The sequence below is a fragment of the Mercenaria mercenaria genome, chromosome 11, assembly GCF_021730395.1.
Source record: "Mercenaria mercenaria strain notata chromosome 11, MADL_Memer_1, whole genome shotgun sequence".
In the NCBI taxonomy this organism is placed as follows: Eukaryota; Metazoa; Mollusca; class Bivalvia; order Venerida; family Veneridae; genus Mercenaria; species Mercenaria mercenaria.
Window position 1 is genome coordinate 59,313,071 of NC_069371.1, and position 17,044 is coordinate 59,330,114.

Genomic DNA, 17,044 nt, shown 5'->3' on the forward strand with positions numbered 1-17,044 from the left:
CATCAGTAATGCCGGGGGCATAAAAATGTGGCCCCTAGAGTGTAAACAAGCTTTTTCTTTGATTTGGCCTATTGACCTAGTTTTTGACAACAAATGACCGAGATAAAAGTTCATCCCAGATTTCTTACAGGCAAACATTCTGACAAAGTTTCATGCACATTAAATGAAAAATGCAGCCCCTATTGCATGCACAGGGTTTTTCTTTGATTTTTAATAGATGACCTAGTTTTTGACCCCACATGACCCAGATTCAAACTTTACCTAGAGATCATCAAGACAAACATTCTGACCGATTCTCATGAGTTTCAAACTTAAACTTCATTTGATTTGACAGGGTGACCTACCGTAGTTTTTGACCTCACATGACCCAGTTTCAAACTTGACCTAGATCATCAACACGAACATTCTGACCAAGTTTCATAAAGTTTGGATCACAACTGTGGCCTCTAGAGTGTTCACAAGGCAAATATTGACGGAAGACAGACCGCATGACGGACGCCGGACAATGACCAGTCACAATACCTTCATGCTCAGGTGAGCTAAAAACCCAGCCATGATAAATCGTAACCATGAAATTTAAGGATTTCATAGAATGTGAAATTGAATTCCAAGTGTGACATCTGACTTTAGAACCTGAAACATTCTCCACATAAACAAAGTGGCTCTTGACAATAACAAGAGCTGTCCGTAAGACAGCGTGCTCGACTTTTCTCAGTGCTTAACTCTGAATTAGAGCTTTGCCAGTAAAAAAAATCTAAGTTAAAAAGGGACATAACTCTGTCACAATTCAAACCAGAGTTATGGGAATTATGTCTCCTGGTGTAGACTTTGATAGTAAATAACTATTTTGAGTTTCAAGTCAAAAGCTTTAACAGTAACAGAGATATTTGACTTTTAACAAAAAATTCTAAGTTAAAAAGGGGCATAATTCTGTCAAAATTCAAACTAGAGTTATGGATATTGTTTCTCCTGGTGTAGACTTTGATGGTAAATAGGTATTTTAAGTTTCAAGTCAAAAGCTTTGATAGTAACAGAGATATTTGACTTTATCAAAAACTTTAACCAAAAATTCTAAGTTAGAAAGGGGCATAATTCTGTCAAAATTCAAACCAGAGTTATGGGAATTGTGTCTCTTGGTGCAGACTTTGATTGTATATAACTACTTTGAGTTTCAAGTCAAAAGCTTTAATAGTAACAGAGTTATTTGACTTTATCAAAATTAAAAAAATAAATTCTAAGTTAACAAGAGCTCGTCGAACACGAAATGCCCCCCTTGATGCATTTAGTAATTGCACAAGGAACAGAAATTATATGCACACTGTAAATAAGTATATGTAAACCATGTGACCCACAGGGCGGAGCCATATTTGACCCTTGGGGAATAATTTGAATAATCTTAGTAGAGGATCACTAGATGATGTCATATACAAAATATCAAAGCCCTAGGCCCTGTGGTTTTGGACAAGAGGTTTTTCAAAGTTTTTTCCTATATAAGGCTATATAAACCATGTGACCCTAGGGGTGGGGCCATATTTGACCCCAGGGCAATAATCTGAACAATCTTGGTAGAGGACCACTAGATTTTGCTACATACCAAATATCAAAGCCCTAGGCCCTATGGTTTTGGACAAGAAGATCAGAAACCATTTAACTGTTCCTGGCCAATGTGACCTTGACCTTTGACCTAATGACCTCAAAATCAATAGGGGTCACCTGCTGGTCATGACCAACCTCCCTATCAACTTTCGTGATCCTAGGCCTAAGCGTTCTTGAGTTATCATCCGGAAACTGTTTTACTGTTCAGGGTCACTGTGACCTTGACCTTTAACATACTGACCTCAAAATCAATAGGGGTCATCTGCTGGTCATGGACAACCTAACTATCAATTTTCCTGAAACTAGGCCCAAGCGTTCTTGAGTTATTGCCTGGAAACCATTTTACTGTTGCTGGTCACTGTGACCTTGACCTTTGACATACTGACCTCAAAATCAATAGGGGTCACCTGCTGGTCATGACCAACCTCCCTATCAACTTTCGTGATCCTAGGCCTAAGCGTTCTTGAGTTATCATCCGGAAACTGTTTTACTGTTCAGGGTCACTGTGACCTTGACCTTTAACATACTGACCTCAAAATCAATAGGGGTCATCTGCTGGTCATGACCAACCTCCCTATCAACTTTCATGATCCTAGGCCCAAGTGTTCTTGAGTTATCATCCGGAAACCGTTTTACTATTCAGGGTCACTGTGACCTTGACCTTTGACATACAGACCTCAAAATCAATAGGGGTCATCTACTGGTGATGACCAACCGCCCTATCAACTTTCATGATCCTAGGCCCAAGCGTTCTTGAGTTATCATCCGGAAACGGATAGGTCTACATTACGACCGACCGACCGACAGACCGACATCTGCAAAACAATATACCCCTCCTTTTTCAAAGGGGGTCATAAAAAGGGGCATAATTCTGTCAAAATTCAAATCAGAGTTATGGGGATTGTTTCTTCTGGTGTAGATTTTGATGGTAAATAAGTATTTTAAGTTTCAAGTCAATAGCTTTGACAGTAACAGAGATATTTGACTTTATCAAAAACTTTAACCAAAAATTCTAAGTTAAAAAGGGGCATAATTCTGTCAAAATTCAATCAGAGTTATGGGGATTGTTTTTCCTGGTGTAGACTTTGATAGTAAATAACTATTTTAAGTTTCAAGTCAATAGCTTTGATAGTAACAGAGATATTTGACTTTATCAAAAACTTTAACCAAAAATTCTAAGTTAAAAAGGGGCATAATTCTGTCAAAATTCACACCAGAGTTATGGGAATTGTGTCTCTTGGTGCAGACTTTGATTGTATATAACTATTTTGAGTTTCAAGTCAAAAGCTTTAATAGTAACAGAGATATTTGACTTTATCAAAATTAAAAAAATAAATTCTAAGTTAAAAAGGGGCATAATTCTGTCAAAATTCAAATCAGAGTTATGGGGATTGTTTCTTCTGGTGTAGATTTTGATGGTAAATAAGTATTTTAAGTTTCAAGTCAATAGCTTTGACAGTAACAGAGATATTTGACTTTATCAAAAACTTTAACCAAAAATTCTAAGTTAAAAAGGGGCATAATTCTGTCAAAATTCAAATCAGAGTTATGGGGATTGTTTTTCCTGGTGTAGACTTTGATAGTAAATAACTATTTTAAGTTTCAAGTCAATAGCTTTGATAGTAATAGAGATATTTGACTTTATCAAAAACTTTAACCAACGGTGACGCCGACGCCGGAGCGAGTGCAATAGCTCTACTTTTTCTTCGAAAAGTCGAGCTAAAAATGAAATCATGAAATAAAAGCAGCAAGTGTAAGCTACTTTCCATCTAGTTATGACTGCATAACAACCAATCAAATCAGAAACATGCTTTTCAATTTTATTTTGCAAACTGAGTTATCTGCTTAACTTTCTATTGCCAGCCTGTGTAAGTATAATGTACATGTATATATCCATATCTTTTTTATTTAACATACAGTATTACTGACATATTCCAATTTTATTATATACCTATATAAATTCTGTAAAAAAAATCGGCTTGTATTTCACAATATAATATGAACAGACAGACAAAAATTCTGTATTGTACTTTTTAAATTCCATATTGTACCTTCCGTATTGTATGTTGCCGGACTATTTTCATCAATATGCATGACCCGACACATTTCTATGAATAGCGCATATAAAAACTTTACTAAGTTCCATTTAATATCGATAAACATTGAAGACTTCGTTCAAAACAAAACAAGAATCAAAATGGTAAAGGTATATAATAAAAGGGTCATTATAACAGTAGCTAGATCTGGGACTTTGTATTCGGCTCTCGTGGATTTTGCAAGGTCGGATCACACTCGGCGCTTGCGCGCCTCGTGAGATCCGATCTGGCAAAATCCACTCAAGCCGAATACTGCATCCCAGATCAATCTACTGTTATAATAACCCTATTATACAACATGTGTGTCAATTAACAGTAACTGTTGTAAGTTTGAACACTTAACATAGAAATTATTGCACAGATGAAATTTAAGTTTGTCTTAAGGGAATCATATTTATCAGCCTGACCTATCCTACAGAACTGATTTTTTTCACTTTCAGAGGCAAGTGGACACCTCCCCATTCTTAACACTGTCATAAAACTTACCCAATTCCTCTCTGAGCCCGCTCTTTTCAGCAATTGTCTGTGAAGATCTTTACCCACACCAGACGCAAACTGTTGCACAATAAATTCTGTTTGTCTATACTCCTCCTCAGTTACATGTGGCCGCACTGAAAAAACATTTTCTAGTTCTGTGATGTACACCTGGTGGCATACCTGTTTTATGATACAATGACTTTCATCACCTGATAAAACCAGATTTAACACAGGGTTTCAGAAATCCCATGTCCCGAGCCTGGGGGAAATTCTATCTACTTAATATTTTTAGAGCCTGCCTGACTGGCTACCTTGAAACTCCATGTCCAGTAGTCTGGAAATCTATAATCTAGTCTTCATTTATCTTCTAAATTCCAATGAAAAATACCAGGGGGAGTATGAGTAATGATTATTGCAATTTAACCCTTAGCCTGCTGCAGGCGAATTTAACAGCCTTTGCAAACAGCTTGGAACCAGATCAGACGCCGATTAAATCGGCGTCTGATCAGGTTCCAAGCTGTTTGCTACTCTGACAATATTTCTTCCAATTTTGGAGCAAATTGAATGAACTTTACAATTTTAGCAGACGACATTTCCAGCAGACGACAATTTATCTAGCATGCTAAAGGTTAAAAATCAAAACCTTTAAGAACATAATGCGTCTGGCAAAAATTAAGAAACCATCTATCAATTTACGCATTCCATACAAATGTAATCCTGAAACCCTGTTTAACAGGAACAGTTTTCTCATGAATCCTAAATCCATATTCACCAATACTTTAAATCTGAAATTTTGACTTTAAAACGATAAATTTTCCAATTTGCTAGATATGTTCATGGAGTTAATAGATACTGCAGTTTTTTTTTTACAAACATTTCCTTGCAAAAAGTTGCTATGATTACCAAAGTGTCTACTCATCTTCAACAGCACAGACTTGTTTCAATCAATACGTATATCCAAAATTTCAGACTAAAGTTTTAAATTAACTTTTAACCCTTAGCCTGCTGGCGGCAGATGATTCTGCCTTTGTGACCAGTGCAGACCAAGATCAGCCTGCAAATTCGTGCAGTCTGATCATGGTCTGCACTGTTCGCTATTCAGTCAGTAAATTTTCAGTGAAAACCCCTTTGAGTAATAAGTGGTACTGTCCAGATTGAAAGATGGACCAGTCCATTACGGAAATATAGCAGGTTATGGGTAAATGCATCTACACTTAAAGGTACTGACCTCCAGATTTTAGCTAAAAATGATCTTTTTTTAAAACTGAAGTTTGGTCATATTATGAACATTACAATTGTTTCTAAACAATCTGAAAAAAAAAAAAGATGCCCAAGTAAAGAATCGAATCCGGGCCGCAGTGGCAATGAAATTTTTCCCGCTGTCTTTATTAACACACCATCGAGGAAAATGTATTTAACGACCATTAAATATTGATATTTATAATTAAGGTAAACTATTTAATATCTATAATTAAGCCAGTTTACCTTGAGTGAAGCGTCACAAATGCCTTTCAATTTTAACTGTAAAAATTAGTAAAAACAAATGATTATCATGTGTTTCCATAAATAGTCTGTCAGTAATTAAGTTTCAAAGCTTTCTTAAGAAATATAACATTTATTTCCTGACATCTAAAAGTTTTCTCTTTTTTCGTTACTGTACAATATCTGGAGGCCTGTGCCTTTAATATTTTTCTCAGACTTTTTAAAATTTTGCCAAAGGAAATATTATGGCAACTCCTGATTTTCTTATTCAAGCTCCAGTGAGACGGTACTGCTGCAGACAATCTGAACTTCTAGATCTCACCAGAATCCAGGTATCTCTCTAGGGTGTGCTGTAATGTTGGTACTGGCAAACTTGGAAGTTGTTCATCATACTGAAAAGTCCTCTCTGTTTTTGAAGTAAACATCGCATCAACATCTTGATTCTGAATGTCGGCCATGTCTGAAATAAAAAATATCTAACTGTAAAACGTGTAAAATATGCTCCATCAGACTTTGTACGGACCATTCCTATGGAGTCGCAAAAAAATCTCAGAAATAGCATAGAGAATATACAAACTGGGAAAAATCTTATTAACCCTTAGCCTGCTGGTGGCGACTGATTTTGCCTTTGCGACCAGTGCAGACCAAGATCAGCCTGCACGGATCATGGTCTACACTGTTCACTATTCAGTCAATAAATTTTCAGTGAACATCCCTTTGAATACTAAATGGCATTGCCCAAATTGAATGATGGACCAGTCCATTTTAGAAATTTAGCAGTCTAAGGGTTAAGTAAAGACCTTTAAGAGCATGTAACTAAAAGATTTATAAATTGGACACAATGTGCATGATAAGCATAATCGCTATATGAAATGAGGTATAACCTTAAGCCTGCTGGTGGCATGTATTTTTGCCTTTGTGAACAGTGCAGACCAAGATGTCTGTTCGCTATTCAGCCAATATATTTTCAGTGAACACCCCTTTGAAAAATAAATGGTACTTCCCAAACTGAATCATAGACCAGAACACATACTCTTTTCAACAATAATAATTTTACATCATTTCAAATTTTGCTCATTTTACTTTATTTTGTGGCAAACAGAATCAGGGCACTAGACATCTTGTGGGGAGAGGTACCCATACCCTCAGAAAAGGGAATTTTTTGTTTTAAGACAAAAAGGGGGAAGTTTTTAGCCACATATATATATAACTACTTTTCACACTTATTGATACTGTTTTCATTCATTTCTAACTAATTTAACTGTGGCAGCAGTAAACTTCCTTAGAGGCACTATAATATAACTTGAAAGAGAGTTCATATCTAGTTGTGTCAAACAACCTTTTATCAGAGGAATTTTCTTCTGAGAAAGGGGAAAAAACGTATCATCTTATAAAGGGAATGGGGCCTATATTCTGCCCCAAAAACAGCCAAACAAGTGCCCTGAGAATGTTCCATTGTCCTGATGAAAAACCCTGCGGGTGTAACTCAATGCAATGGCGACTTGCAAAGCAGGACTGAACAAGATTTGACACAAAGTAAAATTATATTCATCAGCGAAGTTGTATTTTATTTGAATGGCTACAACACTCACATTTTTTAAACTAAGCCACAATCGTTCTTCAAGGAATGAAATTATCAAATTTTGCCAGTGTTTATAAACTTATTTCTCAAAAATAAGCTTTGTTCAATATCTAAATGATCTACCCAGTAATTGAAAGATATGTGAATATTTCACCATACCATTTCTGGTTGAAAAATGACTTATTAAAATAAGCACAAAGTGCAGGTCTCATAAGATACCACACTGCCAAGTGAAATCCTTAAGTTAATTATGGGTCATCTGCTGGTCATGACCAACCTCCCTATTAAATTTCATGATCCTAGTCCCAAACGTTGTGAAGTTGTTGTCCGAAAACTGTTTAAGTGTTCCGGGTCACTGTGACCCTGACCTGTGACCTGCTGACCTTAAAATCATTAGGGGTCATCTGCTGGTCATAACCAACCTCACTATCAATTTTCATGATCCTGTTTCGTGTTATTGTGACCTTGACCTATGACCTACTAACCTCAAAGTTGAATATGACCAGTATTTAATCATGTTATACCTGTGTACAAAAATTTAAGATCCTAGACCTAAGCGGTTCTCAAGTTATCATCTTAAAGACCGTTTAACTGTTCTGATTCACTGTGACTGTGACCTTTGATCTACAGACCTCAAAGTCAAACATGACCTGTATTTCATGATGTTACATCTGTGTACCAAAAATTATGATCCTAGGCCCAAGTGTTCTCAAGTTATCATCCGGAAACCATTTAACTGTTCCGAGTCACTGTGACTTTGACCTTTGACCTACAGACCCCAAAGTCGAACCTGACCTGTATTTCATGATGTTACACCTGTGTACTAAAATATATGATCATAGGCCCAAGCGTTCTCAAGTTTAATCATCCGGAAACCGTTTAACTGTTCAGGGTCACTGTGACCTTGACTTTTGACCGATTGATCCCAAATTCGAACTTGACCTGCATTTTCTGATGTTACACATGTGTACCAAACCAAATACTATTCAAATCAGTCAAGCCTTTCATGAGTTATCATCCGGAAACCACAATAACCAACGGACCGACCAACCGCCAAGCTGACTCCTATTTACTCCCCCAAACTTCGTTTTGTGGGGGTATAAAAATCAATGCACAGAATGCCAGGAGGGTCAAAGGTCAGATATTCTTCTTACAATGCAATGTCTGAATTTTGATACATGTATAAAAAGTATTTGCTTCAGGTTTTTCAGGGGAAAATACCCATAAACATATTAAGAAAGGAAGTGTCTAGCCTTATTGGAACCCAATGACTAAGCCTGATCTATGTCGTTTCTTCATGTTCTTGGCGTCCAGTAATCAATTTGTTTATAAATTAAGTATTTTTCTATGAAAGTATTATGTTATACTTAATACAATAAGCTTAAGGTATTTCCGCAAATTGAAATTAGAAATCCATGTGAAAAATCAGAATCCTCGAAACAGCTTTCGAAATGCAAGGACACAAAAAATATATGATAAAAACTGAAAAGATATATCTGTAGGTAAACTTGCGAGCATGAAAGCTACGCCGAACCCTATCTCCACAGTCCTTTGGAAGAAAATGAGTGAACATTTTTGGTGCAAAATTTCGGTATCATATGCAACCTAAATTGCTATAAAACATTTATTTTCAAATCAAACAAATGCCAAAATAGTACACACGAGCGTTACTTTTTCAAGAAAATGTCGTTAAACATTCTAACGCGCAAAACACGTGCATAGGTTTTCTAAAATATTTTGCCGCCATGTTTATTTCAAGGAATAAAATATATGATTGTTCTTTTACCTGAGATTTCCTTACTGAAATATGTATGTCTCCTTATTTATGGTTAGAGATATCCATTTAGTATAGTTTTTCACTGTCCGATCTCCTTAATCTGTTACCGATCCTTCACATTTAAAGAATAAACGCAATGTGTAATGATATTTTTCACTTTACACACCTCCCTTGGACAAGAAAGCCGTTTCACTTAAAATTTGTAAGCATCCGCTGACAAAATATTACTGAAAGATCGAAACTTTTTCTAAAATAAAGTTGAATTTCAATCATTTTCAAAAACTGGAAATATTACACATTGTGTTGAATTTATAAATAAAACAAAAATCCCCAAAATAAACCATTTTAGATCTTTTCCGGGAACTATACCTTTCAGCCGAACAACGCATTTCAAGATTTCTGATTTCTCTTCGTAAACAATGTCAAAGTTCACCTGAGGAACACTGCTGAAAAAGTAAAAGTGCTTACTTGTTTTACGTCCTGTAGAAAACAATCAACTTTCAACTTTAAATGCATAGATGTTCTATAATTATTCCAATATAAAAAACCGTCCGATCTTTTCCGTGAGAAATAAAACGAAGCAAATTTAACTATTTGTTTACACTTCAACCATGTGAAATTAAAGGCATGTATTATCACGAGACTCCCATGCATTTGGAACCTCGTGGTGAATAAACTTAATTTACTTTTAAGTATGGTGTCTCAGTTGAGCCAGTTATTTGTTCATTTCAGAGAACATACATTAAAGAAGTGTTTATGAGATTATGCATGTGTACGAATATTTACTAGTCTACTTTATATTAACGACGATAGAAAACAAGTGTGCACTCGGCAAATAGCAAGTCTATCATTTTCAGGTGTATACTGAACACTGATCCCAATGTTCGTAATTTTCAGATAAAGAACTCGTTATCCTTGGTTTTGTAGACAGTCTTAGTACTGGACCGCTGTTTCTGCTGTCAACACCGCAGTAATGTAAAGTCAATGTCCATTTCTATGCCAGAATTTCAATGCACATTTATTATCAGTTTAAATATATGGAAGTGTGAAAAAATATCATTGTTTAACGAAGAACCAAGATGCAGAAAAGTTACTTTTGAGATATTGCTGATTTTAATCATCAGGTTTTCGCGTGAGAAGTTCAACTCATTTTTAAAATGTTTCGTAGTTATCTACAACTGTATACAAATTGTATTACCTCCTAACATATTTGGCTGTACATTTTTTCTGCGATTTATTCTCACTGTGTTTTCAAAAACATGCTGCATTATTCTCATCTTGTTTAAAAAGTCGATAGATCAAAATTGGTTAGTTTACGACGCATGAAACATCTAATAAGGAATCACTATACACATCGAACTTGTCCCGGACCAGTATGCGGAAATACTGTGGCCTAGTATTGTTTCAAGATTGTCTAAAAATATTTGCATATATCGTGATAAAGCAAATATTTCGATTGTTTTCATAATTTATAAATATACAATCACGTACGAGTGAGAAAGTTACGTTAATTAAGTAATTTCGGTAGTTACCGCAGGAAGTGCCGAAAATTCCATTTCAACCAAATTTTCCGTGAGATAAGCAGCGCGTAAGTACATAAATTCCACTATAATAAATTAAACCTTTCTTATACCTGCACAATCCTTGAAAAGAATTTTGGATCGTTGCCAATTCTTGTTCACATTAAGTCTGAGATTTGTCTTATAATTTTAGGCAGTTTGGTACACCATACGTACAAAAATCGTTGTCCGCACATTGCACTACTTTTTTGTATGCTGAAAATAGCAATATGTATAGATTTATTTTTGTTTTAATACATGAGATGGTCAGGTTTGAAAACAGATTTTGTAATAAGTTTAGTTCTATTCAGTAAGACAATTCTCCTATGCACTAATTGATACTTTGAACTAACTTTTACCATTCATGAATTTTTAATAAAGTATTTTGAAAGGATTTATAAATCTAACCAAAAATTTGGAAAAATACAGGTAAAATATCTTCTTTGTTTATTTCCAAATTTTAGTTTTACTTTTTATACAGCTACTTTTAGTTCAGGTCTTGCAAACTGAGCTGTTTTTGTATTCTGGAACAGCTGCATTTGAAAGCTTCTGTTCACTATATTTTCACACTTCAAATGAAGGTCACTCTAAATTCAAGATGGCGGAAGTACCTTAACTACATCTGATCAATATTTGTTAGAAAAGCAGCTGCTGCTTATATATTCATGATATTAAGTTAATTACTACCACTGTTTAAAAGCATTCCACTTTTGTTGTTGTTGTGCCTGTTCAAAGAGCTGTAAAAATAAATAGATCAGCAACTTGAAAGGCATATAGAGCAAATCTTGTCAATATCATGTGGAAACTGAATGAAGTCTCATTTTACCAGTGTATGAAACAGACAGCAGAAGGATAAAAATTTGTGTCGTGAAATACTTTGTATCAGATTGTTTGTTTATAATGATAATGGTGTTCTTTTAATGTTATTAGTATTTTCTACACAGGGAAGGAATGAATTTATGATTGGAAGTCTGAGAAATCAACAGTTGTCGTTTGAAAATTGGACCCGATTTGGTTTATTAAGTGCCAGCCATATCGCAAGTGTAATACTTTAATAAACGTCTGTTGATTTGATTATGAGTGATCAAGTCAGTAAACGCTTCAATAAGATAACGCAGTGACACAAGCTTATAAATGTGAGATTATCTCCTGTTGCCATTCTGTTTGGCCTGTAACAATGAACGGCAGTTGTGAAGAGACAAATACTGACAAACAGAAGTTCGCAGAATGATTGCAAACATGTAATGCTGCCTTAGTGAAATATTACATTTGTCACTATTCTGTTTTGACTCATTTAAATAGTGAGATGAAGGTTTGAATTCAGTCTAGTTTGCTTTTACAAGTAAATACTGCTATCTTAGGCAAACAAAAGATGATGATTTTAATAAATTCATTACACTATTCATAAACAAAATTATTATTAGACGCCAAAGGAACTATACCAGATGCCTAAAATGCATGCTAGGAACCCTGTTACTGGATAGTAAGAAACTTCCATTAAGAAAACTCTGTAACTACGTCAAATCATGAACTCACCCATCATTAATATAACTTGGCTTTTGTCTATTTATTTATTTATTTACATTTAGGTCATAGCATAAAAGAACACATTACAATACATAAATATCACAGACAAGACTTAATAAAACATATTTTCTAAAAAAAATCACAATTCTATTACATTAAATAGCACAACATCACAATTTGCATACTTTTAATATGATAATACCAAATGTCATTGCTAAAAAAGAAACTGTTATTAAAATGCTAGGGACCTAAGGATAACCCATTAAGCTAAAAGCTTATTTCCAATGGGGTCCATTTAACACACAAAAAAATATTAGGACAAGATTGATGGGGGTCAAGACTTAGGTGGAAAACGGAATTATTAAAAGTATGCTTAAAATAATATCACAGACATATGTATTCCAACAGAGATCAATAGTATACGAAATCACTGTTACATTCTGTTACTAGATTTTTTATCAAATGCTCTTTAACTCTAAATTTTTACCTCTTAAAACTTTCAATAGATTTAATGTTACTAGGTAAGGAGTTCCAATCCTTTATACCACTGTAATAAAAAGTCTGTTTACTTATACTGTTGACCCTAGGAACAGTAAAATTACATTCACTAGATCTAGTATTATATTGTTTATACTGTCACACTTTCGTACAAAATTGTCATTTAAATAAGGTGGACATTTGTTGTGAAAAAACATGTGATTCAATCTTAGTTGTGTAACTCTATTTTTAACATTCAGCATGTTCAATTCAGCAAAGTCTTCGCTTGTAATAGACTCTCTAGGACAGTCACCTTTAATAAATCTAATAACCTTGTTTTGCATAATCTGTAGTTTGTTTTTTAAACCTTTGTTTAGGCCTTCGTACTAGGATGAACATGAGTAGTCAAAGTGGCACTGTATTAATTAACGCCGAGCATAAAATCTTTCTTGTATTAAAGTCTAAGCATCTACCCTGTCTGTATAAAAATTTTAGTTTTGTATTGACTTTGGATACAATATTCTGGACAATGGTTTCCCCTGACAAAGTATTGTCAATAAATAAACCTAGATATTTTACTAGAGCTGAGCCTTTTATTGTATGGCCATTACAGCTAATGCTAGTTTAGTTTGTTTGCTAAGTTTACGTTTAGGACCAAAAAGAATATATTCAGTTTTTCCTAAATCTAATGATAACTTGTTATCTATCAGCCATTCTGAACAACTTCCTAGCACTAGACCAAGTTTAGCTGATATGATTTCAGGGTCCTTACGGCTAAAACAAAATCATACTATCATCAGCCTATAAGATCAGTTTACAATCGTTATCAATGGTAGTTACCATGTCAATGGTAGTTACCATGTCATTAATGATTAACATAACATAAAACAAGGAGCTGCTTTCAATAAACGCTTGATGCCCCCAGTGGCATCCTTGTCGATACAAAGCAACACAAGTCCAAAACGAGGTCAAGGTTAAACTGAGGTCAGGTGATGTTTGAAGATGAGGAATGGTCACAGACTCACAGGTTACATCTGTATTAGTATCGATTCATTCTTGTAAGTGGTATTAATGCTAGACGAAACGGTCCCATTTGGTTAACCAAAAGATGGCCCATATAAAGCAACCTAAGTCCAAAAAGTGGTCAAGGTCAAACTGAGGTAAGGTGATGTTTGAAGGTGAGGAATGGTCACAGGTTACGTGGTATTGTTGCTAGACGAAATGGTCCCATTTGGTTAACCAAGAGATGGCCCATATAAAGCAACCTAAGTCCAAAAAGAGGTCAAGGTCAAACTGAGGTCAGGTGATGTCTGAAGACGAGGAATGGTCACAGGTTACATCTGCATTAGTATCAAGTCATTCTAGTAAGGGGTATTGATGCTAGACGAAACAGTCCCATTTGGTTAACCTCGTACGGACGGACGAACGGACGGACAAATGAATGGACGGATGGACAGGACGATCACTATATGCCTCCCGCATCAGTAGATGCCGGGGGCATAAAAAGAAGAGGTCCTAGTATACTACCTTGAGGAACTCCACATGTCACAGCATTTGCATTAAAAAGACTTTTACCTACACTAACAACCTGTTTTCTGTTTGACAAGTATGATTTAAACCAAGGTATTGATCTGACTCCCATAAGTTCCAGTTTACCAAACAAAATATTATGATCAACTGTGTCAAATGCCTTTTGCAGGTCCAACATGACCATACCAGTAAAAAGACCTTTGGAAGTATTAATTTTGATTGAATCCAACAAATGAATAAGACAGCTATCAGTTGAATATGACTTTCTAAAACCTGACTGAAAATCATACATGATATTATTTGACACTAAAAATGATTCCAATTGAACATATACTGCTCTTTCTAAAATTTTTGATACAATACTTAAAATACTGACAGGCCTATAGTTTCCAACATCTTATGTACTATTTTCTTGTGCAATGGTTTAACTGAACTCTAGCTTCTTTAAAATCATCAGGAACAACTCCCTCTGATATTGACAGATTTATAATATATGTAATAGGAATTTTTAAAACAGTTACACCATCTTTTAAAAATCTTGCCGGTAAGCCACCCAGTCCTGTGCTTTTACAAGACTTTAAATTACTAAGTTCTTTAAAGATGAACTTTTCTGAAACAGTTTTTAAATGCAATACCTTGCTTTCTGGATTTTTACTTTTATAAAATTGTGATAGACAATCTGATTTCAGATCATATTTCTGTTTTCCACATGGAAGTTTAGCTACCAGGACAGAAGCAATATTCGTAAAAAAGTCATAATAAAAAAGCTTGCAATTTTAAATGAGTCATGACAAATTTCATCATCAACTGATAAAACTACATTCTGGTTATCTTTTTTACATTTTCTATATCCCAGATTTTTCAAGTTTTGCCAGAGTTTCTTAGGGGTAAAACGTTTTTCCTCTATCTTGTCTGAAAAATAACTGGATTTGGCAGATTTAAATTCTCTCTGTATTAAATTTCTGAGAGACAAAAAATTTTTATAGTCCTCTTTCTGTCCAAACTTTTTGTAACTACACATGAAACTATCTCTTAACTTTATTTTCTCTAAGATCTCAGAAGTCATCCACGGTTCAGACTTTGGGCCATATTTAAAAAAGTCTTTGCTGTCTCCTGACCCTACTTTTTAAAGTTGGGTATGTAGGTAGGCAATTCTTTTTTTTTTTTGGTGGGAGGATTATACTTTTACCAGTAGTTGTATGATCGTTTCTTACAGAATATTTCTTCTGTAAAAATATGACAAATCTGTATATGTTGTATAAAAGGATGAAATTAAATAATAAAATTTAACCTTTCTTACTTTTTATTTTGCTTTAATACTTGAAATATATGTGGCACTTGTCATATTGCAAGTTAAAAAAAATTTGACCAGCATTGTCCAATAAAAACTTTTGTGGCGCAGCATTTTAAGTGGGTAGGTACACAGTATATAAACGAACTGAACCCCAACCGGATCTTGCGAGCGGATTTCAGTGTCAGCCATTTTGCGTCGAGACAGTTGAGTTAAAAATTCGTGTTCGTGACGATACTGTTTAATGATAAGTAAGTCAATCTGTATGTATATTGTAGCCAACAAACTTTATTGCTGACCTATGATACGCAACATTATAATTTTTAGCATTAAGGCAATAAAATTCATGAAACTCGCCGCAGGCTAGAACGAGATCAGCACTACACACGAAAGAAAATTGGGTTTTATCAAGTTTAGATTGGTTGAACACGGAGTTTTGAGTTTGTACCGCTGCAATTAATTAATAACAAAAGGTATTATGGTTATTTGTTATATGAATGAACGATTTTGAACATAAAAACAAGATTTAAAGACAGGGTGTAAAATAGGACTACTGTACGTTTCTTGCCGGCGATTCTGAACCTCACTTGCGAGATTACGCGATCTATCTGTACCATGTCTTGGGAGTATTTTCAATGATTCTGTACGTTTCTTGGGATGAGAAAGTTATGAATTAAAGCATTTTCAGGCAAAATGGAAGATTTCAGCTGCATAAACTGCAAGTTCCGGAAAACAAACTTTGGCGATATCATTTTTCACAATTTGGAAACCCATGAAGAAAACAATCTAAAGATAAAAAATTCAAAATTCGACTCAAAAAGAAAGGAAATTATTTCATACTCAAAAGACTTCAAAATTATTCCAAAAGAATAAACACTTTAAACGGACTTTTAATTCCAAATGATGACACAAAAACAGTGAGAGTTTCAAGGCTAGAAGGCTTTTCGCCCATAAGAAAAGCTCCAAAACCAAAAACACCAGTGAAAGATGTTCAAAAATTGCTGGAAGAATCTGAGGATATTGAGAGTTCAGATGAAGATGAAGATACTATGCAGCTATGACTTTGCTAGAATGCACATCTTCAACGCAAACAGACCATTGCTTTGTCCTGAGCACTGACTCATGCGAAGAATCTGATATGTTCACAATTGAAAATATTATTCAACATATCCGTGTTAGACTACCTTAAATCAGAAAATCAGATTTAAATGTACATAAAATTTACAACATTACTCGCGAACATACTAAATATCCTGCACAGTAATGCGTCAGACTGGCATGAAGCTCCGCCCCGTCTATACTAGGCAATAAAAACGCACTACAGTATAATATAAGCCAATCGATCTACAGTTTACAGGCTGAAAACAGGGGATAATTCTATTGGGCTAAAAAGGTCCACTGACCTCGCAGATAAGTGTAAAGTTGCGTGGGCAGTGTTACATATTTCATTACTGCCCATGAACAAACTCAGTAAAACCGAGTCTGCTATTTTCTGTCTTTTGTTTGATGTCTTTGCTTTCGAAAGATCTACATTTATTTGGAATTCAGCTTGTAGTAGTATTGGACACTTGCTTCAAACCTTGAGCCAATATTTTTTTTTGTCAAACAAGAGGATATATTTCGCTAAAATTGCTTGACAGAGTTTCTGGA

The 17,044-nt window shown here is 34.9% G+C and overlaps 1 protein-coding gene across 2 annotated transcripts in view; it reads right to left on the reverse strand.

The window, feature by feature from the left end:
• Positions 1-17,044, reverse strand: part of LOC123531015 (peroxisomal carnitine O-octanoyltransferase-like) — an 84,837-nt gene that overhangs the window by 66,329 nt on the left and 1,464 nt on the right. For both annotated transcript variants that reach the window (XM_053517521.1, XM_053517522.1), the window contains exons 2-3: positions 5,974-6,111; positions 4,179-4,303 (exon numbers count right to left, since the gene is read on the reverse strand). In XM_053517521.1, coding sequence (XP_053373496.1) covers positions 4,179-4,303; positions 5,974-6,109 — 261 coding nt within the window. In that variant the 5' untranslated portion in view covers positions 6,110-6,111. The remainder of the gene's footprint in view (positions 1-4,178; positions 4,304-5,973; positions 6,112-17,044) is intronic.